Source organism: Coturnix japonica, chromosome 13, assembly GCF_001577835.2.
Source record: "Coturnix japonica isolate 7356 chromosome 13, Coturnix japonica 2.1, whole genome shotgun sequence".
NCBI classification, from domain to species: Eukaryota; Metazoa; Chordata; class Aves; order Galliformes; family Phasianidae; genus Coturnix; species Coturnix japonica.
This window is the reverse complement of record NC_029528.1, coordinates 4,680,616-4,701,392: the sequence shown is the minus strand read 5'-3', so window position 1 is coordinate 4,701,392 and position 20,777 is coordinate 4,680,616. Positions and strand designations below refer to the sequence as shown.

Below are 20,777 nucleotides of genomic sequence, written 5' to 3'. Positions count from 1 at the left end.
GCACCAGGAGGGTCACTTCAGCTGTATTGAATATCCCCAAGAAACAGGAAAGGCAGCATTCAAAACTGCTGGTAATTAGGTCACTTCAGCTGTAATGAATATGCACTGAATGAACGGCTGTTCCTTCTGATTAACACGAGCTAATATATTGCCACTTAGAATTGAAATGCATCCCAAAGTGTATGGGATGAATAGTAAAGTCAAAGTCGTTTCCCTGTAGGGGTTTGATTTTTTTTTTTTTTTTTTTTTTTGCATTTTTAAACATTGCCTCATTAGAGGGATCTTTGCATGTAATTACCTCGCCATTTAACTGGGAGGGAGGAGAAGAAACATGTGCTTCAAGCTGCAGATCTACTCTAAGGGGAGTGCTTGGAACACCCTTGGCAGCCCATGTGTGTTCAGTGTGAGCTGGGAGGAGGGCAGCCTTGCTCCCCAGCTGCCTTTACTGGCTCCTTTGGAGGCAGCATCTCCTGCAGCCGTGCTCCCAGGCCAGCAGCCAGGCTGCGTGCCCAGTCTTAGACAAATCTTGCTGGAAAGAGAGATGAGAAAGCTTTTAGGATCGTGTCTATATACACTTGGAATTTAAAGGGAGAAGATAATAGGGTGAAGTAGTAAAAGCCAGGATGGTTTTGTGAGTCTGATTTCCACTTATGGATAAATGGTGTGCTAGCAGGTCATCTGAGCCCATGGAGCAGTCATCTCGCAGCACAGGGCTGTCTGCCAGATAGCAGCACCAAACCTACTTTTCCCTTTTGCCCTTCCTAACATCTGCTGCTCTCTTTCCCCACCAGACAGTCAGCAAGTTGGCCATCCAGGAGGCCAATGTCTCAGCCATGTACAAATGTATTGCCTCTAACAAAGTGGGTCGAGATGAGCGGCTGATCTACTTCTATGTGACAAGTAAGTACTGGGGACATCCCCTCTGCCAGCGTCACCTGGGCTCTTTGCCTGAACCTAGCAGCCCCTAGATTTGCCAGGTGCCATCATTCGCACTTAGTGCCTTAAACAGTGACCAGGAAGCCATCAGGAAAGCAGGGTTGCCCTAGATTTCTGCTGAGTGACAAAAGCTTGGAGTTCTGGCAGCAAATCGTGCAGACAGACCTGAAGATAAGCTGGTGTGTCTGTGGAAGGTCCTGCTGGCCCAGGCAGCGTGCTGGGCTGGGGACGTGTCTGGTCCAAGAGCATCCTCTAGTGGCACCGCCAGCCCTGCTCCCAGGCAGGGTCCTGGCCCCAGCCCTTGGCATGGCCCCTGCTGGATTTTGGTGGTGGGAGAAAGCCAGGTTTGTAGAAGCCAAAGCCCGGCAGGGTGAGCTGAGAACAACCACTTTCAGACCTCCTAGACTTGTTCCACTTGTGACCCATCTTAATTTGACTCCGAGGCTTCAGCACAGCCCTTAGCATCAGCTCAGCTGCAGCTGTCAGTTGCTCGCAGCCTGCATGTTAAAGGCTCCAGGGTGGTTTCCATTTACCCCTGGCTGAGGACAGTGAGTTCTCAGAGAGCTGAGCCCAAGGAGTCAATTTAATTGTATCCAGCAGCTAAGCCAAGAAAACTCATCCACGTGTTCATTTCCTTCCCAAAAGCCATTCCAGATGGATTTGAGATCGAATCCCAGCCCTCAGAAGAGCCCATAGAGGGGCAGGACCTACAGCTGAGCTGCAATGCGGACAACTACACCTACGAGAATCTGCAGTGGTATCGCCTGAACCTTTCCAAGCTCCACGATGAGGAGGGCAACCCCCTGGTTCTGGACTGCAAGAACGTCCACCACTACGCAACCAAGATGCAGGGCGAGCTGCGCTTTCAGCCCGACTCCAATGATGCCACCTTGCTGCTGACCATCCCCAACATCTCCCTGGGCGAGGAGGGAGACTACGTGTGTGAGGTGCAGAACAGGAAGACCCGGGAGAAACACTGCCACAAGAAATACATCTCTGTGCAGGGTGAGGGTCAGCAGGGCAGGTGGGAGTGACTTGCTGCTGGTACTCTTGCTGCAGTCAGCTTCCCAGTCCATTCCTGGGGGAAGCCATGCAAGCTAAACTCGAGGTGGCAAAGGCACCTGGGTCCCAAGACACCCTCCAATAATGGGTTATAGACACAAAGTCCCCCACGAATGCAGATATTCTTTTGATCAATCCGTTTTGTGCTGCTCCTCCAGCCCTGGAGATCCCCCGCCTCAAGCAGAACCTGACAGACATTTGGGTGAACGTCAGCGATTCCATAGAGATGCGTTGTAAGGTGGATGGCAACCACGTTCCTGACATCAGCTGGTACAAAGATGAGAAACTGGTGGAAGAAGTGTCAGGTACATTGGGCTGGGGATGGAACAAAGGCAAGGTACCATGTCTGGTGAAAAGAGAGCTGAATCCTGTTTTTAATCATGTTCTGCCCTGGTTTGATGTGCTCTCAGTGGACAAGTCTGTGCCCTAGGGTCTGGATCAACGTTGTGTGCACATGTACATTCAGGTGGGCAGCAAAGAGAGCTGAATCCTTTTTCTTCTTGCACTCAGCTCAGTGCCGGGCATCTCTGCTAATGCAGGGATTGACTCAGATCCCATGGAAGGAATGTGGGAAGGATCTAGGCATATGGCAGAGGGAAAGGAATAGGTCCTGGAGGCAGAGCAGAGCTTGGTACACCAGCTGGAGCACCCAGGCACTGTTCCCAGTCCAACCTTGTCTGTCGGGTTTTGTTCCATACACTGCCTAAGGAAGGCCCTTCCAGTGTAGTTCTGGAGCCATAAGCCACAGAGGAGAGCTGGTGCAATTTAATTCTGCCATCTAAAATGAAGTGGCCAAAAAATAGAAGCCTTATTTTTTGCCTGAACGAGTTAAATCCCCTTTCCTTATTGAATGACCTCCATAACCTTCCTTGCCTTACAGGAATTGATCTGGCAGACTTCAACCAGAGGCTGAGCATTCAGAGAGTGAGGGAGGAGGATGCTGGGCTCTACCTGTGCAGCGTCTGCAACGCTAAGGGCTGCGTGAACTCCTCAGCTAGCGTCTCTGTAGAAGGTACCAGCAGACACAACACACCCTAGGGATGAGAGCATCCAAGTAGGGGTGTGTCAGAGGTCCCGTGCCTCTTCCCTGTGATGCCAGGCTGCAGGGTGGCAGGGAAAGCACTGAGAGCATCTGTAGTCCAGAGCATAATTTGATTGGAGCATGTCAACACACAGCTCCTTGGTCTCCCCACATCATGGAGCAGATCCCAAGAAACAGCCAAGCCTTTTCTCAAACTGCACTTTTCCCCCCACCCCACAGGCTCTGATGACAAGACCAACGTGGAGATTGTCATCCTGATTGGGACTGGGGTCATCGCTGTTTTCTTCTGGATCCTCCTTATCCTCATCTTCTGTAACATCAAAAGGGTACGTGGTTGTCTTCATTCTGGGGAAGAAGAGGGGGCTCAGATGGGCTTGGGGCAGCCCCATTGCTGTGGTGTGGGGCTATGTGACAGTGTCTGCTGAAAGAAGGTCGCTGAGTAGTGCTCCAAGCACCCTGACTGTCAACCAAGGATGGGGCACGTAGTAAAGATGGGGACATGGAACAGCCTTTGCCAGGGGAAAGCGGGTTGAAGGAGGCAAAGGAGGCATCTTCTCATGCACTGTGTTGGGTGATTCCTGCAGCCTGCCCATGCAGACATCAAGACCGGCTACCTGTCCATCATCATGGATCCTGACGAAGTGCCCTTAGATGAGCACTGCGAGCGCCTGCCCTATGATGCCAGCAAGTGGGAATTCCCACGAGACCGCCTGCGCCTGGGTGAGCTGAACCCCATCCCTGCCCCCACGTGCTGCATGCAGAGCTTCCCACCAGCCCCTGGAACTCACCCTCCAGATTTCTTACACAATCAGGGCAAAACAGCCCAATTCATAGGAGATATCCTGAGTTCAGGACTGGGATAGGATGTCCTCGTGCTGTGACATCCATCTGCAATCTCTTCCCTCTGTCTGGGAGAGGTGTAAGGGCTGCAGACCTCCTCTGAGACACAGAGCAGTGACATTAGCCCTGTCTGTTCTGCTGCAAGGTGTCTTATTTACCTTTTCCACTTGTTCTGTTTGAGGGCAACAAACAGCCTCTCACCACATTAGGACCATTTCCTTCCTCCACTTTGTCCATGCCAGCTCTCAGTTCCTCCCTTCATCCTTTCTCTTATTCTCACCTCTAAAGCAAGCAGCCACCTGGGAAGGGCAAATATTGCACTCCTTCCTTTTCCTTTATGACTCTTTTTCTTTCTTCTTTCCATGTTTTCCTGTAAGGTTTTTTGTGTTGTTGTTTTTTAGCCTCATTCTCCATCCTGCACCTGCTTTCCTTTACGGTGCCTCTCTCTTTGCTCATAGGTAAAGTCCTGGGTCACGGTGCTTTTGGGAAGGTGGTGGAAGCATCTGCTTTTGGGATCAATAAAAGCAACAGCTGTGAGACCGTAGCAGTCAAAATGCTGAAAGGTATGAGGACAGCCTCGTAGAATATGCAGTTCACATGGATACAAAGGATGACAGGGAAAGCCTGCCTTGTAATCATCCTGTAATTCAGTAACCAAGAAAACATTATGGCAGTTCATGGTCAGCAGTGGCCTGTATATAGAAACTGAATCATGGTGTGGCTCAGCAGCACTGACACTGCAGGTGTACAGACGATCTGCAGATCAGTAGCAGAGGGAAGCCTGGCTGTATGAGGCTGTTTTACAGCTCTTTGATGCATGACTCTTACCTGGCCCTTCAGCTGCAGCTCAGGAAGATGCTTCTCTCTTTGTCAAACTAAATGTGCAAACTCCCAAGTAAAATGTATACAGGAAGGCATGAAAAAATGCACATAAAACCAGAGAATGAACCTTGAGGGTAAAACAGAGGAGCAAGAATTGGTGTGAATTAAACACTCAGGGAGAAAAGGCAGCAGAGAGCTGGCAGGAGCACAACCCTGTGCTTGCTATTGGAAAGGAATTATCAAAAGGCCTTCTCAAAAGGTTGGAGTTGAGGCAGTCCTGCCTTCAGTCACGATCAAAAGCCTTTTTGTTTCTAATTTCCCTTCAAACGGTTTTACAGCTCATTATCCCTGCTTGGAGGCTAAAAGGGCAGAGATTCAAACGTGTGCATCTGTATGTAAGCCTCAAGTGATCTTTTTCTCTGCACGGCTATCAGAAGGAAAATTGTGTTGGACACAGGTTGTGTTCTTGCTTTGGATCCTTGCTCCTGCATTACAGCATTAAAGACAAGGCTCTGCTATTCAATTTGGAAATAAGCAGTAACAAAATGTAGGAAGGCTTTGGGATTGCAATCTCCAACAAGACTGACATTATCACTGTGCTAGGAGAGAGTGGCAGGGGGAGAGAAAAAGCTGTGAGGAGGCATCACCGTGATGTGGTTTGTTTGTTTCCAGAGGGAGCTACTGCAAGTGAACAGAAGGCACTGATGTCAGAGCTGAAAATCCTCATTCACATTGGGCATCATCTCAATGTTGTGAATTTGCTGGGAGCCTGTACCAAACCCAATGGTAAATATCACAGGGCAACAGGCTGAGCCTGCTCCCAGATATCACTGCTCATCCCCTGTGCCATTTCTTCTGGCCATATATGTGACTGTGGGGATACGTGGGGGTGTGTGTGCCTAGCCCTGGTGCCACTGCTCAGCAAGGCTGATATAATGTGAATCAGGGCAAATTGTGGCTATTGCAGATCCTTGTCTCTTCCCCTGCTCTCATTAGGTCCACTCATGGTTATCGTTGAGTTCTGCAAGTATGGCAACCTCTCCAATTACCTGCGGACCAAGCGAGAAGGATTCAGTCCCTACAGGGTAAGTAACCTCCTTTATCCCTAGGAACTGCCCCATGGATAGGGGGGGAAGACATGCATTCAGAAACATAATCTAACAATGAGGGAAAGACAGCCTCTGTCTGGCAGTATGTCAGTTTTTCACAGAGATGCTGGTTCACTGCAGCATCAGGGAAGAAATTTCTTTCTGCGGAGGAGGATAAATGCTTCCAGGCCAGAATTACAGTCTAAGAGCAGGACATGACTGTGCAGCTCATGGGTGCAGGGGATGCTGTGTGTGTTGCCTGCTGAGGTTTTTGCTTTTATCTTCTTGCCAGGAGAAGTCACCCAGGCTGCGTATTCAGGTCCAGTCCATTGTGGAGGCAGTGAGAGCAGACAGAAGGAGTCGGTCTGGGACTAGTGACAGTGCTCTCTTCAACCGCTTTCTGATGCACAAGAGCCAGACAGCACAGCCAATCCAGGAAGGTAATACCTCACCTGGCTTGCCAAGAAAATGACAGACTTGCTTAAACTGGAGAATGGGCTACAGCATGGCAGTGGGCAGCAGGGACCCATCCACAGAGCTCATCTCTCCACTGCTGTGTGGCAATTCCCTCAACAGGGCTATTGTATTAATCTCCTGTCTCTTGTAATGGACTTCAGAAACCCTAAAGGAATGGTTAAATTAATTTAGATTTATTTTTTGGCTTAAAGAAAGATGAACAGAAGGGGTTTCTCAGTGGGTCCTCCCTTGGCAGGAATGATGATCTGACCTTCAGAGTCCCTTATAGCCATACAGGACTATCTAGTATCTCACCCTGGGGCTGTATGTATCCTGCAGTTCTAGAGAGCAGCAAGTGGGACACAAGACAACTCAATGTCTAACCATGTTTTTGTACCCCTGGACAGTGGATGACTTGTGGCAAAGTCCCTTGACAATGGAGGACCTGATCTGCTACAGCTTCCAGGTAGCAAGTGGCATGGAGTTCCTCTCCTCCAGAAAGGTGAGCACACACCTTCCCATCCTCTATTCTTCTTTTGTGCATGCCTGACTGGAGATGGCCTGGTGTGGTCTGTTGTAATCACAGATCATGTGTGTATGTATGTACAGGTTCCCATGGACAGCCAGTCTCTTTGACTGGCTGTTTCCAGTTTCACGTCCCAGTTTGTGAAATCATTTTATGATTTATTACTACAAAACCCTGCACACAGCTGGGTTACAGACATACAAAGGTGGGAACTTGGCTGTATTGCATTCTGTCAACCCCTTATTTATCTCCTTTAAAAATCTTTATTTTTAGTTCCTTCTCACCTCCCCAGTTCTCCTATTACAGCTCGGGTTAGCAAGGGAAGAATAAGGGAAGGGAATGCTCTGCACTTTATGATGGCAGTTCCTGTCCCTCTGATTTTGCTTCTTCCTCTTCATGTGCCTTCAGTGCATCCACAGAGATCTAGCAGCTCGCAACATCCTGCTGTCTGAGAACAATGTGGTCAAGATCTGTGATTTTGGCTTGGCCCGAGACATCTACAAAGACCCTGATTATGTCAGAAAAGGCAGTGTGAGTACCATCTTGGGGATGGACTAAACTAAGGAAGATAGAAAAAGGCAGGAGTGGAATCATTTGTGGCTGGGACCAGGAACCATTGGCCTGATGATGGAGGTGCAGTCTTCCATCACCACCAGATTTGTCTCCTTCCTTCTGCTGCTCAGCCCATCAGCACTCCTCTATCTTTATACTCTTCCAGTGTCTTCATCCCTCCTTCTGGCTTCACCAAACCTCCACTCCTCCATGGAGGAAGGATCAGGGCTATTGTCTCTGGTTCTTGAATGAACAGTTCTGCATTGCCTCTCCTTCCTGCAGGCCCGTCTCCCACTGAAGTGGATGGCTCCAGAGAGCATCTTTGACAAGGTTTACACTACCCAGAGTGACGTCTGGTCCTTTGGGGTCCTCCTCTGGGAAATCTTCTCACTGGGTGAGTGCTGAGGGGCACGTGCTGCTGAGGCAGGAGGGGCTTTTGTCCCACCTAGCAGCTCGGTGGATGAATCTGTGCATGAGGCCCTTGTCTCTGCAGCATGTCTGAGGAGTGATGGGAAAGACGTCAGTCTGGGCAAAAGAAATACAGAGGCCATATCCACCAAGGAACAGGGTGATGGGGGGCAGCTTCTTCCTTACTGAGGCAGAAGAACCTGTCTTGGTCAGAACTGATGTGGGCTGTGCATCAGAAGTGACCACACATCCCATGTGTTTTAGGAGGAAGTCCTTGTCTCAGGATAAGAATTGTTTTCTGATGGCACACTTCATCTTCTCACTTCCTCACCCTTTTTCAAACCTCTTTTAGGGGCATCTCCATACCCTGGAGTCCAGATCAACGAGGAGTTCTGCCAGAGGCTCAAAGACGGTACCAGGATGAGAGCTCCAGAGTATGCTACTGCAGAAATGTGAGTCAGAAACATCATGGATTCAGGGCAGGGCAGGCAGATGCAGAGACTGTTCATCCACTATTGGGAAGAGACAACCTCTCCTCTCTTGGTGGCTGCCTGGAGGGTATTCCAGATGGGTTCAAATGCAGGACAGATCTATGGCCACCAAATTTTGTGCAGAACCACGTTGGGATGACTTTGCAGATGGATAATGTGCTTTCCCACTCTTGAGAGTAGCTGAGGTGTCTAAATTGGCTCTGTCTGAGCTTGCAGTTGTATTCAATACACAATGAACCTCCTTCTAGTAGGTCCACAGGGCCCATGTTCAATTTGCTGGGTACCAAGGTTTTCTTCACAGCGCAGGTACACTCTGTTCCAGCAGAAACCACGTGGGTTAAAGCTGTAGAGTGTAGTAGAAAGGGATTTCTGTGACATAAAACCATCACCTCTCCTTGGCAGTTACCGTATAATGCTGAGCTGCTGGCATGGTGATCCCAAGGAGAGACCAACTTTCTCAGACCTGGTGGAGATACTGGGGAACCTCCTTCAGGAAAATGTCCAACAGGTAAAAACCCTTCTGTGTCCCTGCTCGGTTTTGAACAGCCAGCTCAATGTGTCCTCCTCTGACTCCCTAGCCAATCAAAGCCTTTGTGAAGGCCATGGGTTAACACTGTGTCTCCAGGTCTGTCATTCAGGGGTACTGGAGACAAGAGCTCTGCAGTAGCCTTCTTGTTGCATCCTATTATAGTTCCAGTCCTTGCAAAGCAAGTGTCCTCTCAGTCGTCATTCTGGTATTTCCATCCTAATCTCCAGATGATTATTGGAAATGTTTCAGCTGACTCAAGGCCCTGGCACTCCTGCCTCCCACATGGCTGCATAATGAAAACCAGGACTTCACCAGGGCTTCTGAAACTCTATCTTCAGATCTAAATGTCAGGGTCATACGAACCAAATAACTGTTCCATTACAGAAATCAGATGTACGTAATTCTGAGAAGCTCTTACTAATCACCACAGTGTGGCTGCTCACCAGCACTTATAGCTGTGATGAGTGTGCAGCTCTGCTTTTAGGTTTTATTTCTGGGTGTTCCATTTCAGAAGATTACTAAATGCTTACAAATGAGTGCTGTCCCATCCTACCCCTCTGATGTTAACCTTTCAGCACTGTATCCCAGCAGAGGCAAAACTAAGCCAGTTGTTTGTTCCCACAGAGCACAGTGCTTTGTCCATGTTGGCTGGAGAGCTGTAGGTGCTATTGGACTGAGTTGTTTTCCTGCTCACAAACACCTCCGTGCAACTGCAGCACTTGCAGCCCCATAACTCAGAGGGCACAGAAATCTCTAGACAAATAGTTTGCCTGTGAGAAATGAGACATAATAGGAATGTTCCTGCCCAGCTCTGTCAGCTTCTGTTTGTAGAGCCTCCCTTTCTTGTAAAGCCACTCACTGTTCTTCCTACCAGGAAGGGAAGGATTACATCCCACTGAATGACTCTCACAGCTCAGAAGACGATGGTTTCTCCCAGGTGCCTTCCTCTGCCCAGCAAAATTCAGATGAAGAAGACTTTGACATGAGGATACGTTGTCACAGCCTAGCAGCAAGGTGAATCCCCTCTGAAAAGGGCCGAGGGAGCCCAGCAGCAGCCGGTGGCGTGAGCTCTATGGGAGCCTGAGGGATATGGGGAGAACCCAGTAGCAAGAAGCTGGAAAAATCCCAGTTGTTCAGGTGTGATCCAAGCACTTAGGCCATAGCATCTTGCTTATAAAAGCAAAATTACTTTCCTGTACTGGTGCATGGCACATGACATGTCTGAGCACATGACATTCCTCCTCGTGCTTCCAGCTACTATCAGAGAAACACACCCCACCAACATCATCACGGCCATCACCCAGTCTGGGTGCTCCCCACTGCAGGAGTAAGGGGACACAAGGCCTAAGCTGACACCACCCTCCTCCCCACAGCCACCACTTGGGTCACCTCCCTCCCTGCGTGCTGTAGTTACAGGGCCAGGAAGTTGAGTTCAGCTCCTGTTTGTTCAGGACTTTGACTGTTGGTTTTACTGAATACCGTGTGCTTCTGTCAGTAGATATTACAACTGCGTCTCATTCCCTGGTTGTTTGACGGGAGGAAATCAGATCAGGTGTTCATCCAGGATAAAGACATTCGAAGAGTTTCCCATGACACATACAATGTACAAGGCACACCCGGTGAGTGGCATCTGAGTGGGGTTGAGCAGGGGGCAAAGAAATGTTCTGCTGTTTCCTGACACCTTTGCTGTTAAGGTCATGGGAGGAACGTCATATCTATCTAATGTCTGCCCGTCTGTACCATTCCTGTTCAGTCTGTCCAGTCCTACGTACATTCATTTCCCCATCTGGCACGTATGTGTTTCTCTACAACACAGCTTGTCTGGCTGTGAAACAGGGAGGTTTAGAACTGGAAGCCAGCTCTGTAAATGATCTCAGAGAAGAATCTGCTTTTCACCCTTCTCAAATCTGTAAACGTAGCCTGGTGAAGCATACTGAAATCCAGCTATGACTAGATAAATCCAGAGTGCTTGTCCTGGAGCTCCTCTGTGCTGTCACACCGCAGTATGCAGCAGGAGCCCTCCTGACCTCTGCAGACTGGTCTGGTTTTACATCTCCTGCGGAGGCAGAACTGAAGTCAGTAGCAGTTGTCTCAGGGGGAGCATCTCACCTCTCACAGATTTCATGGTAGTACATCTTCCAGACAGGGAGCACTCTGTAACGCTGAGCTGCACACACAAATCCTACCTTTGAATGTGCTGCTTTATAAAAGGCAGCTGAGAATATCCCCAGCAAGCTCCACGCACATCCAGCTTCTTGCTGGAAGTAAAATGCCCATACTCCTATTTTTCCTATCACAGATAGACATGATCTCATCTCCTGAACGATTCCTCCTCCCTTCCCTGTCTGATCAGTCGACAGGGATGTTACTGATAACTCCTGTTTCTTCCTTGCAGGACAATCAGACAGACAGTGGGATGGTTTTGGCATCTGAGGAATTTGAGAGGATAGAAAATCGACACAGAAAAGAAGGTGGATTCAGGTACTCCTTAAGTCTAGCCACTCAGATATCTCTGCTGTCAAACACAGCAAGACAAGGAGAAAGCTCTTGTCTCCCTGTAGGATACGCCTCTTGGGGCTCTCAGCAGCAGCAGGGCTGTGGGCTCTGAGCCAGAGAAATCCCTGCACACACATTTATGAGAGGCAAAATGAATAAGGAACAGACCTGCCTCTTGCTTAGGTTTTAAAATATTAACTATGCCCATTCGGCAGACAAACTCATGTTACATAAGGACTGAAAACGTGTCCACCAAGGTAATAAGGTGTAGTGGAATGATGGTATTAAAAGGGCTTTCCTTGTTTATTGTCATTTTCTGGCGAGGTGTATCACAGTGGCAGACTGAAGCCTTGTGGGGTTTTCCCCAGCCCAGCCGAGTTTCCTTCAGCCCTGATGTGACAAGGCAGGCAAGGTCCAGGCCTTAGGACTTCCTGCCTGCTGGTCCTAAACCTGGAACTCTCAGGGCTGAGGATGTTTTGAGTAGTTATGTCCTTGACCAAGCTTTGATTCTGAGTAAGAACACATCCTGCTCATCTCTGCTTGGTGCTGGAGCAGGCTGGGACCTCATACCTGTGACAGTGTATTGTGTGAGCCACGTCAGCTCATGTGCCAGCAAAGCCAGTCCCAAGCCTCTTCTCCTTTTCTCCCTTCCAACATCAGATCAGGCTGGTCATTTTCCTTGCCATTACCTATAGCCCTGTGGCCTCTGTGTTGTATCAGATTGTCTCCTGCTTCTTGTCCTCATCCTCTTTTCCCTGAGGCACTTTCCTGTTGTCTCCTACACCATAGACCTGATGTCCCATCCTCTAGGAAACAATGCCCTTTAGCCTTTCCTTGGACATGTCCCTGCCCTTGCTTCTGTGACTTCTTGCCAGTCACTTGCTATTGGCAGGCACTGAGATGGGGTTGCTGCTTTCCTTCCATGTCATCATCCGTGGTTTCTTTTTCCCCCATCCTGGCTGTTGGTTTATATCAGCTCCTGCTACTCATGCCAGGTCCAGGAGAAATTGAGATGATGTCTCTCATCTCTACCTGCTCACTGGAGTCCCAACCCTTCCCTGGGCATTCTAGAGCTATCTAGAGGAGGTGATATAGCCCTGTGGCTGGGTTATATAGAGAGGTTTTACAGTGCATAAGGTTTAGAGCAAGGTCATTTATTGTGCATTGAACCAGAGGTGTAGGTCCATTCCTGACCCTGTGCATTAGCAGATGATGTTTGCTGAAGCTGGGTTTTCTCTAAGCGGGATGGAGGTTTCCAGGAGGGCTCAGACTGACCTTCTGTGTCTCTCCCTCACAGCAGTAAAGGGCCCAACCGAACTGCGGAGCTGTCAGCAGAACAGTCAGACCTGCGGGGCAGATGTCGGCCGTCATACGGATCCCAGGTCGGAGGCCAGACTTTTTACAACAGTGAATACGGGGAGCTGTCAGAACACTCTGAGGACGGCAGCTGCACCCCACCCGCAGAGGGGGCCAGTCCCCCCGCTCTCCACGCTTCCTTCTTCTCCGAGCAGTACTAATGGCACCAGGCCCTGGAGGCACCCTGCCGAGGCATCCCCTCCCTCACTGAGCACATCATCAGGGTCACTCAGAGCTTCCCCTTCAACCTACGCCCGACCCCAGCAGCGAACCCATCCCAAACAGATGGGGAAACACCAGAGTCCTCGGAACCACAGCACGATGGTCCACGCAACATCTCCAGCTGCAGCTTCTCTGTGCTGGGACTGGAGAGAGTGCCTTGCTGATTCCTTGGGTATCTTTTATTTCTGTGGCTCAAACAGATTCATTCTGCTGGCAGTTGTGTGCCCGTGTTCAGCACTAGAGCACCTTCTGCCTAGCATCCAGCCTCCGCTCAGATCAGCTTCCCATTCAGAAAGCCTGTTTCAGGTCAGATATAAATAGATCTGTCTTAGTCTCGAGTTTCTTCCTGGTGTGCAGCCTGAATGTTTTTCCTTGGATCGCTTCCTCCTTCTCTCCTCATGATGTCAGCTGCTGAATTGCAGAGCAGAATCAAAGACAAGAAATCCCTGGTGGTATTAGCAGCAAGAGCAGGACATTGTGAAGAGGTGTGTGGAGAGATCCCAAGGGATCTTTGTAAAGGTTCGTGCACACTTCATTCTGGGTAGGTGCCAGCGCACACCCAGCCTCTCCATCTCCTCTGCAAGCAACACCCACACCCCTCTCATCTCTGCTGGAGGGGGACCTGCCATTCTGCTTTATCACAGGGATTTTTTAGCCCTTTCAGCACAGCCATCAGAATGTCAGCTGATGGCCCAAGTCTTCCCAGTGAGATGAACGGCAACTCTTTTTGCAGGCCCTGTGTGAAGCAGGGCTTTATATTCTTTGTGCTGGGAGCTTTGTGCTCGCAGGTCTGCTGCTCTTGCCTTCCGCTTCTCCCAGAGCAGCACTGAGATCATCTGTTGTTCCCAATGAGAAATTGAAGCAAAGCTGTGTTAATTTCAGCTGGCTTCTAAACATAGAGTGAAAATATGGTGTTTGCTGAAAGGAAAAGGATATAAGTGTTAGGGAGTGAAATGTTTATTTTCAAGCTGCTGTGAGGGTTTTGGAAACAACGGAAGGAACAAAGCTCTAGCAGTGAGGTGCCTTGAGCTGCATCCCCTGGTGTGCTGGCATTGCTGAGCACACACAGGGCAGCACCTGCTTGGAGCACAAGCCCTAATTCTGGATGGACCACTCTGCACCACGATCTGTTGCCTGGCTCAGAGGAAGCACCCTCTGCCCCATAGGCTCTTCTCCAGTTTCTGTTTCAGAGCTGCCAGCACAATGCAGCTGTCTCCGGAGGACTGACAACATGTATTTGCTGAGGAACCATCTCATCACTTGGGCCCTTTGTTTCTAAAAGACACCACATGAATTCAGGCTCTGGGGAACCTCCACAGTCACTCTCAGCAGGTTTCTGCGCTGCTGCCTCACTGCTTTCCACCTACATCTTTCCAGCCTGTTCATAATCCAAAGGCTCAGCCACAGAGCCGTTACGTCACCACCAGAGGAGTCTGGGTGCACAGGCTGTCTGAACAGCTTGTCATCTTCTCGCACACGCCGGTGGCTGGCAGAGCTCCTTGCACAGGGGCATCTCAGCACTGGGGAGTTTCTGCATGCAGGCCACACCTCTGCATAGAGGCAAGAGTTTGGGCATTGAAAATCGTGTTTTCTATCAGATGTACCATTTCCCAAAGCTGTATTTCTCTTACAGAAGGTATTATGTGTTTCCTGACGTGAGTTGTTATGGATGACTTTCCCAAATCTTAATTATAGTTGTCTGCACAAATGTAATGGGGGAGATTTATTTAGCTCATGGGAAAAGCATGGCTGTCATTCAGATTCCCTCAGTCTGCAGAGCGCCCAGTGTTCCCCTCCCATCCCATGTCAGCAGGAGGACATGGCTGTGATTTCCATGGCAATTAGAGGCACAGAACTGCACCAGCTGGAGCCAAGCTGGCTGAGGACGTGGAATTTGAAACTGTGTGACAATTGATTCCCCAGTTTCTATTGATGTCCCCCAAAGTTGCCAGGAATTTAAGAATCTTTAAGGAATTGTTATGACTCGGTAAGAATGCTGCTGGCAGGAGATGCAGCAGAGCCAGGCCAGGGGAGCAGGACAGCCAGCAGGGTGCGGGCCAGGCCAAATTCTCCTGCCCTCATCTTGCCCTGTGTGTTTTTTTACTTGGCAGAAGGAAAGCTGTGTCCTGTGCTGGGATTCAGACTGGTGAAAGGGGACAGATTGCAGAGCTACATTCAGGCTGCTCTCTCGGTAATGCACAGCCATGAAGCCACCATTCTCATTCATTTCCAGCATTTCGTAAACAGTTCTCTGCCTGGAAACACTGCCCCAGCTGACAGGAGGCTCAAGAAACGTCTGTGAATCAAAACTGGAAAGCAGAATTCCAGAGTAGCTGCAAATGAGGGTTAGAAACCTACTAGTAAAGCCGGGCACTGGCAGGGCTCTGCAGCAGAGATGAGATGGAGGCATCTATGCACTCCGGTGCTCAGCACTCCTGATCTGTCAGTAGTGCTCCCAGCCTGCTGGGTCAGCTGCACTGGGGCTTTAGGTTCCGTGTAAATTGCTCATGAGCATCGCCATGGAGAAGTGTTACTTCATGAGAGCCATTGTTAAAGATCCCCTGCTTCATGCTGGGGAAGGTGATGAAGTGACATCTGATTCTAAACATTCAAATCATTCAGCCCCATAGGAGTTTATTATCTCTATTTTACACCTTCTTGAGATGTGTGGGGGGAAGAATCACATCCCATTGTATCAGTGCCAACAGCCTTGCATGAACAACGCAGCTTAACATGAGCATGTGCTGGCTCTTCATCTTCTCTGATGATGAACAACAACTGTAATGTCAGATACTGAAGAGCTGTTGAACAGTTGTACTTTGGATCTCTTCAAACAATACCGGAATGGGGATGTACAAAGCTGACACCCATCCCCACACTCCTGAGTTATTTCTGGCATCTTTTTACAGTCTTCAGATAAGCGTGAGCACAAAACGAAGTGGGTTTGTTCTGGTTTGAGATGAGGCTGTGGTGCCATGGAAGGACAGATGACAACAAGAAGATATTTCACCTTCTAAGACCCAAGTTTGATGTTTGTGCCTCCTTCATGAAAACAAAGCATCTCATTCCCTATTTATGAATGCACACGTGTCTGTGGAGAAAAAAACCTGTGTATCAAGTACCACTTCATTTATATCGCAGTATTTTAGCCTGGTACCTGTTGTTGCTGCAGCAGCATTGGATGTTTCCGTGGGCTGCCCTCCAAGCAAGTAGCTTACAGCATGGGTTGTGTGTGAGTACAGCAGTGTGGTTTGTGTGTGTTGTGGGTGAGTGTTTGGGTGTTGCATGTGTGAGTTTCTCCTACCGGTGAGTGTATGTGAGTTCTCACAGCTCCTTGTTGAGTCCTGTGTCTGGAAGCTGACGGTTATATATCAAACCAGTTAGAACACTGCTTTCTTTCCTCTCCTCCTATCGTACTTGTTATCCTTTGTCATTAAGAGTTTTGTTGTAATATCTAAATGTGAACATGAATAAAGTCATAACTGGCGCCGCGCTCTGCTTTGTGGACGCTGCTGCCCACGGGTGCTGCTGGGCCTGGCTCCAGCCAACCGGCCCCGTGCAATGAACATCATTTTGGCATTATTGTTTGTACCTTTACATCCCTTTGCATGTGCCACATCCTTGAGGAAACAGCTGGGCTTTGTGGCATTTCCATCCAGGAGGAAACTCGTCCTTTCCTCATGACGAAGCCGGACACACGTTGGTTAAGCTGCTGACAGGACCAGGCCCTTGGCCCTGCTGCCATCTCTCCCAGCCCTGCTCTTGTTACCTTTGTGCAGGGGGCAATGATCATGGAAGTGCAGAACACCAAACCAGGTTGCTCAAAGCTTTGTGCTAAACCTGGCTTCAGATCCCTTCAGCCCTTGGATCCTGTGCCAGGGCCTCACTGCTCTCACCGTGGTTCTTCCTCTAGTTTAAAGCCATCACCTCTTGCCCTGTCACTGCACTCTCTAATGGAATCCTCCCTAGCTTTCTCATAGGCAGTAATCACAGGAAGAAGGGAACTGATAGTAAGAACCGTGCTCAAGCATTGGGTATACATGGTATACATGGGCTGGCACAGGGATGCTGTGGGGAAGGGGAGGTGGCTCCAGGTGTCCCCATGCTGTGTTGCTGCCCCCCATGCCAGCAGCCCTCTGGCTGCTCCTCTGGCTGGTGGTAAAGTGCAGTTTTGCAGGGCTGTTATGACACGTGGCTCCTTGCCCAACATTTACCAACCTTTACCAACAACAGCAACATTAAAAACAATAACTGAAAAAAAGCAGAAGCGGAACATTCAGCTGCTGCTTCAGAAACACTTCCCGGATTGCACTGACATTTCTACAGAGCTTTTCATCAGCAGATCTCGGAGGATTTTGCAGCACCACAGGCCTGCAGCACATCCCACAGCTCAGCCGCAGCCTGGCGGGCCGTCCTGCCTTCCTGGGCACCAACATGGGGCTCTCCAAGGGCAGGCCCAGCCCTGCTGCTCACAGCTAAATGAGGTCAGGAGAATGAGCTTTTAGGGTGTTATCTTACATTCATAATGTGGCTAAGTGCATCGCTAAGGGATGTGCCACAACACCTCCAAAGGGAGCAGTGCAGCGAGATGCTGGAGGGAAGCACAGCGCTTATGGGAGCAGCTGGGAAGTCACCAGGGAGGCTGTATCTCAGGAGAGCAGCAGCACGGTTATTTGCTCAGCAACACAGAATGTATCCCAGCCCACAGCCCTGCAGCTTCAGATTTTCACATCATTTGCCTTGCAAAACGTGCGAAGGCTGCTGTGTTCTCGTGCTGCCTCCCTGGTCAATGAGCAGCTCGAGCCTTTTGTGAGAGCGATGCTAAAGTGTCACAGCATCACATCCAGCTTCACAGCATCACATCCAGCTTCACAGCATCACATCCAGCTTCACAGCATCGCAGAGGGTTTGTATTTATTATGAACATCTCAGCGAGGTTTCCCGTTTTAGCACACTGACAAGTAGCTCTAGACGAGGCTGTGGTGGCCACATCCCGACTCAGGAGCCGTGCTGCTGGGCTGGCCCTATAACACCAGGCGTGCAGCCCAAACCCAGCACCCAGCACTGCACCATTCACACGTGCTTTTAAAGCACACTGCGTGCTTCCGATGGCCGGCGCTGTGGAGCTGAGGAGCTGTGGGATGCGGTCAGTGCCCATTGCTGCTCCCAGCACTGTAAGCAAGTCCTTGTGGCACCATAGAGCACACACTGCACCGGGGGAACATGGGGGGACGGACCCCGCACCCCCACCCCACTACCGCCCGGAGTGACGTCATCCTCGTAGGCCCCGCCCCCATATATGACCCCGCCCTCTTGTGGGCGTGGCCTCGCGTAGCCCCGCCCCTCGCCCTCGTGGCGCCGGGTGGGGCGTATTGCGCCTGCGCAGTGCGTGCCGTGCCGGGCTGCAGTCGAGGCGCCGTGAGCGGCCCCGGGCCGGGCATGGAGCGGGGCGATGCGGACAGTGCGGGGCGGCCGGAACGCGGGGCTGAGCCGTGAGCGCACAACGGGCCGCTGCCGTATCATCCTCCCCCGGTCTGTGAGCGGTATGAGCGGTGTGAGCGGTGTGAGCGGTGTGAGCGGTGTGAGCGGTGTGAGCGGTGTGAGCGCGGGGCCCTGAGCGCACGGAGCGAATTTAAGTCCCGCAGGTCCCGGTTCCGTTGTGCCGCGCTGTGCCGGGCCGTTGTGCCGCTCCCTGGCTCCTCCCATGGCATGAGCCCGGGCTCTCCTCCTCCTCCTCCTCCTCCTCCCGTTGCCGGGCTGTCCGATGGGATAACGCGGCCCCGCCGGCAGCACAACATGGCCCCGCGCTGGGCTCGGCGGCGGCGGAGCGGCTCGGCGCTGCTGCTGCTGCTGGGGCACTGCTGGCTGTGGGCGGCCGGAGCCGACGATAACGGCAGCCAGCTGTCGTATTACACCGCCCTCATCAACGTGACCGTGATGAGCCCCGAGCGGGGCGGCCCCACGTTGCTCCGGATCGACCGCGGTCGCTACGGGCAGGATTCGCCCAAGGTGGAGGTGAAGGGTCTGCTGGTCACACCGGTGCCCATCAACGGAGGTAACGGCCCCGCAACGCGTGGGGACACGGGGGAGGCGGGACGTGCCCGGGGTGCGGCTGGAGGCCGTGATGTGCGGCTGTGTGCGCTGCGGGGCCGGGGATACCGGCCGTGGGGACGGTGTGGGCCCCGTTCCGTGGTGCTGAGCGCCGGGATGTGCCGCTGTGCAGTGCGGATGGTGCCCCTTGGTGCCCGGCCTAACAACCGCCGGCCTTTCCGCTGTGTCAACTTGAACGAGGGTGAGGGCATCGTGTTGGTTTGGGGATGAAATGAGAGCGGGCGCTTCACGGCTTATTTTGAGAACCATCCGTGACGCTGTACCCGACTGCTGGCCTCCACAAATGGCCCCGGATGGATCTCAGCGCTCTCAGCCTCTCTCTGGGCAGCAGCCTCTGAATAATGCATTCCGTGAGGCAATGTAATCAATTAAAACCAGCCTGCGAGCGGTGAATATTAAGAGCGTTTTGTGCTTGGTTTTGTTTTGCTGTGTGTTCCTGAAGAGCCGTGCTGTGTTACTGAAACCCCTCGAGGATTTAACAAATCAAGGTCAGGACAATATGTTGATGCTCTTTCAGCATCTATCAGCCTCCTGCCTGCTCCTGCTGTGGCCGTGCAGCACACGCACTTGCTGGTTTCATTGAAGCTCTGTTTCGTTTCCTTTACAACGTGTTAATTAGAACGTATTAAAACAGCGTGCTGGTGGGGAAGGCTGGAGATACAAAGCTCGGAGCAAACTGACTGCCGAGGATTTTGCTTTGTGTCTTAAATCCTGCCCTTTGCAGTGCTCAGAATCCTGCCCCAGATGTGCTCAGCCTTTCATTCTCTGCTCCCTGATATTCCTCACTTAAACACACGCTGCTGTGTGAAGGCAGCAGGCTGTCCTGGAAGCTCTGGGGATGTCACAGTTATCCTAAGGGGTGCGTGGGGGTAGGATCAGCCCTGCTGCTTTTTCTCATGCAGGGTGTCAAACCACTTGATTCCTCCAGCAGCTGCTTTGTTAATCAAAAAACAAACTTCCGCTGTTAATTACTTCTTCATTTTCCCCTATAGCCTTTTCTGGTCTCATCCAGCAAGGTCTTCCCTTAAGTGTGATTAAAGCCTTGAGGGAGGCTGACAGCATTCTCAGGAGAAGCAGTGAGAGCAGAGCTGAGCACGGTGCTGTGCACACCCTGAGCAGCGTTTCCTACCTTGCTGCTAAAGTGTAACAGTGAACAGTTAGAGTGGGAAAGCACAGCAAGGCACAGCAGGGATCACGGAGCTGCAGACCTGAATTCTGTGGGTTCAACGTGCTGCAGTCATCCAAACTTTGCCCTGTGTTGTTGGGAGGTGTTCTCCTTCCGTGTGTCAACAGAAGGCACTTAAAGCAAACACTGCCGTGGTGGTCTTCCTGCAGAGCTGTTCTGAATTGTGCTGCACAGACAGCCATAGAGCAGGCGTTTTAATTCTGCCGAGATGCTTCATGTGGTTTAAAAACCCTTTGTTTAGTAGGAAAGAGACCAGAGTATGTTATGCTTTTAGTTAAGGTGCTCCTTGAAGACCTGAGAGCCTTGTGATTGTATTCTTCTGCTTTATTTATATCTGGCTCTGATAACAGCGCAGTGCTGCTGTCTGCAGCTGCTGTAATGCCTTTTTATCAGCCGGCTTGTATTGCTGTAGCACTTGTTTGCAATGTATTTGTTGGAATAGCACTTAATGCAAGCAGCCAGTGCCAGCCTCTGCTGCTGGAGCAGTAGTGCTTTACCCTGTGTCCAGCCCTTACGTGTCCCAGCCTGGTGATGCCGTGGTGTTGGTGTCAGGCATTGACCCACCATGGCCCATTGCTTGGGATTTCTGTGCATGCAGGTGGTCAGCTGGCACCTGGCTGTTACAATTGAAACGTCTTAAATGTCCCATTCCAT

At 50.8% G+C, this 20,777-nt stretch overlaps 2 protein-coding genes across 6 annotated transcripts in view; both read left to right on the top strand.

The window, feature by feature from the left end:
- Positions 1-16,397, top strand: part of FLT4 (fms related receptor tyrosine kinase 4) — a 45,845-nt gene extending 29,448 nt beyond the window's left edge. Inside the window, exons 12-30 of one of the 2 annotated variants that reach the window (XM_032447435.1) lie at positions 792-900; positions 1,582-1,941; positions 2,157-2,303; positions 2,879-3,010; positions 3,260-3,366; positions 3,625-3,760; positions 4,339-4,443; positions 5,375-5,488; positions 5,699-5,787; positions 6,083-6,230; positions 6,654-6,748; positions 7,181-7,303; positions 7,607-7,718; positions 8,085-8,184; positions 8,626-8,731; positions 9,627-9,766; positions 10,248-10,371; positions 11,148-11,233; positions 12,546-16,397. In XM_032447435.1, the coding sequence (XP_032303326.1) occupies positions 792-900; positions 1,582-1,941; positions 2,157-2,303; positions 2,879-3,010; positions 3,260-3,366; positions 3,625-3,760; positions 4,339-4,443; positions 5,375-5,488; positions 5,699-5,787; positions 6,083-6,230; positions 6,654-6,748; positions 7,181-7,303; positions 7,607-7,718; positions 8,085-8,184; positions 8,626-8,731; positions 9,627-9,766; positions 10,248-10,371; positions 11,148-11,233; positions 12,546-12,765 (2,553 nt within the window). In that variant the 3' untranslated portion in view covers positions 12,766-16,397. The remainder of the gene's footprint in view (positions 1-791; positions 901-1,581; positions 1,942-2,156; positions 2,304-2,878; positions 3,011-3,259; positions 3,367-3,624; positions 3,761-4,338; positions 4,444-5,374; positions 5,489-5,698; positions 5,788-6,082; positions 6,231-6,653; positions 6,749-7,180; positions 7,304-7,606; positions 7,719-8,084; positions 8,185-8,625; positions 8,732-9,626; positions 9,767-10,247; positions 10,372-11,147; positions 11,234-12,545) is intronic. The other variant, XM_032447434.1, reaches the window with a different exon arrangement.
- A 1,806-nt stretch (positions 16,398-18,203) lies between these two features.
- RNF130 (ring finger protein 130) overlaps positions 18,204-20,777 on the top strand; it is a 38,125-nt gene continuing 35,551 nt past the window's right edge. For 3 of the 4 annotated variants that reach the window (XM_015875807.2, XM_032447422.1, XM_032447421.1), the window contains exon 1: positions 18,204-18,881. In XM_015875807.2, coding sequence (XP_015731293.1) covers positions 18,536-18,881 — 346 coding nt within the window. In that variant the 5' untranslated portion in view covers positions 18,204-18,535. The remainder of the gene's footprint in view (positions 18,882-20,777) is intronic. The other variant, XM_015875806.2, reaches the window with a different exon arrangement.